This window comes from Stegastes partitus, unplaced genomic scaffold (genome assembly GCF_000690725.1).
Source record: "Stegastes partitus isolate 25-593 unplaced genomic scaffold, Stegastes_partitus-1.0.2 Scaffold1070, whole genome shotgun sequence".
NCBI classification, from domain to species: domain Eukaryota; kingdom Metazoa; phylum Chordata; class Actinopteri; family Pomacentridae; genus Stegastes; species Stegastes partitus.
In genome coordinates, this window is record NW_007578801.1 from 26163 (window position 1) to 28149 (window position 1987).

At 41.4% G+C, this 1987-nt stretch overlaps 1 protein-coding gene across 1 annotated transcript in view; it reads right to left on the minus strand.

Annotated features, from left to right (window-relative positions):
* LOC103367610 (inactive dipeptidyl peptidase 10-like) overlaps positions 1–1987 on the minus strand; it is a gene marked incomplete at its 3' end in the record, with an annotated part of 154111 nt that overhangs the window by 24506 nt on the left and 127618 nt on the right. Inside the window, 2 exon segments of the mRNA XM_008295692.1 lie at positions 203–323; positions 1857–1938. Of these exon segments, the coding sequence (XP_008293914.1) occupies positions 203–323; positions 1857–1938 (203 nt within the window).

The following is a 1987-nucleotide window of genomic DNA, read 5'->3' on the forward strand; positions in this document are numbered from 1 at the left end:
AAGTTTAAAGTAAAGGTAGGGAAGTAGTGCTGGTTGTGGTAAAGGTGCAAAGATAAAACTGTCATTTACAAAACATGATTTTAGTGCATTTCCTTTTATGCTGAATTTCTATTAGAAATTATTTGACGCTCCATTTCCAGCTAAAAGAATCCCAAATTCTGTGGGCAGCCTTTAAATTCAGCCCTTTGCGTGGCTGTCTTACCTTCGTACAGCCAGTCTGAGATGCCGTTGAAGACGACGCCCTCCTGTCCAGAGGACGTGAGCCTCCACGAGCTGCTCTGCACATCGGTTTGGTAGTAAATGTTGTTTTCAAACACGTACATCTGTGGAATAATGGACAAATGAGAAAAGAAATTCATGTGAAGCACAAAACCATAGCGAGATAATATTCTGTTTTTCTGGTTTCCAAGTGTGATTTATTTATTGTATTTAAAGACGCATTACTGCTACATTTCTGACGTTAATTTTAAACTGATGGCACAGTTTCCTTCGTCCACGTCCTGAGGTGACGGAACACCTCTGAGTAATTGAGAAACCGGCGCCCGGTGAGCGGATCAAGCCGAGACACCTGCTCATTGATAAAAACATACTCAGCAAGTGGCTCATCTCCAGAGATAACAAAGACAAATATGCAGGCAGAGCTCATGAGTAATGAAGACTACTTTGTCATTAGCAGCGTGACACACTGCTTCAAGGCTTCCTGGAGAACAGGTTCCACCGAGGGCAGGTATAAATACTGAGGAAATGAGATAAATATGCTATCGAATGCTTAATTACTTTCCTTGTCTGCTCTGGAGAAAATAATGGACTGATTATTCAGTGCATAATGCTCTGCACGGTGGAGGCATTACTCACACGGAGAGCTTCGGTCGCCCAACAAGATGTCTTTCAGCAACAGCTTGATTAGTGAAACTGTTGCTGGCTTCTCTTCAAAATAATTGTTTAGTTTAAGGGGGCTTCGCCTGCATGTTCTCTGAAGTCAGAAGCAGCCTTTGATCGGTGCTTACCTCCGAGCACGGAAGATTCTGTGAATGCAATGAATTATACATAAAACAAAATTACATAAGACGCTGAGTGAAGCATTGATTTTCATTTCGGTGGAAGCGACACGGCTTCTTCATTTTAAATGACGCTGTTAAAGCTGTACCTACGTTTCTGTTCATTATCAGGTCTTTTGCTGATTGTTTTCTCCTCTTGATTGCTTGTTTGGTTTATAGAAGAACAGTTTCAGAGCACTCAAGTCAGCATAGTTTAATATCTTGATTTATCCGAGGTGTTAGATGACATAAAATGGGAAAAGCAGGAAGTCCAACTGGAGAAGCCTCGACTAGATAATGTCCTCTTTGTGTGTTTCTTTGTCAACCGTATCTGGATGTTCTTCTACCTGCAGCAAGGTTTAGATAAAACATCTTAAATCTTCTTTTTGCGGTGGTCCTCTGAAGAGCAATGTACCAATTAGCATTTTGTATGTTTCTTAATTGTGACACTCTGAGGCTGCATCTTTACATGAGGAGGATTGTACTTGATATGGTTTAGCTTAACTGTTTAAGAGTCAGAGGCCAGGATGAAGCGTGCAGGGCTTATTGCATCTGCTGCTGAGGAGGAGATGCAGATCTGCAATTTGGATTTCCGACAACAGCCCCGACTCTGAATAAAACACCGACCTTAGCTGTGCTGTGTTCGATTGAAGTTATTATGTTGTTTTTCACTTGCTTGAATAAATGAATAAATTTAAAAAAAAAATGTTTACTTTCTAAAACTAGGATTAAATTTCCCGTTAAGTGAAGGATAAAAAATTCCACCCAACACTTTGTTCTTCTTGGATTCACCTTCGTTTAACCCTTTAAGCTACTTACCAGCTGTTGACCTTTAATTCCCCACGAAGCAAACTGGAGGACTGAGTCCGACACCTCCGGAGGATTGAGCTCCCGAACCTCTCTGATGAGAAACACACCAGCCGCTACGCATTAGACCAGCAAACACGGAC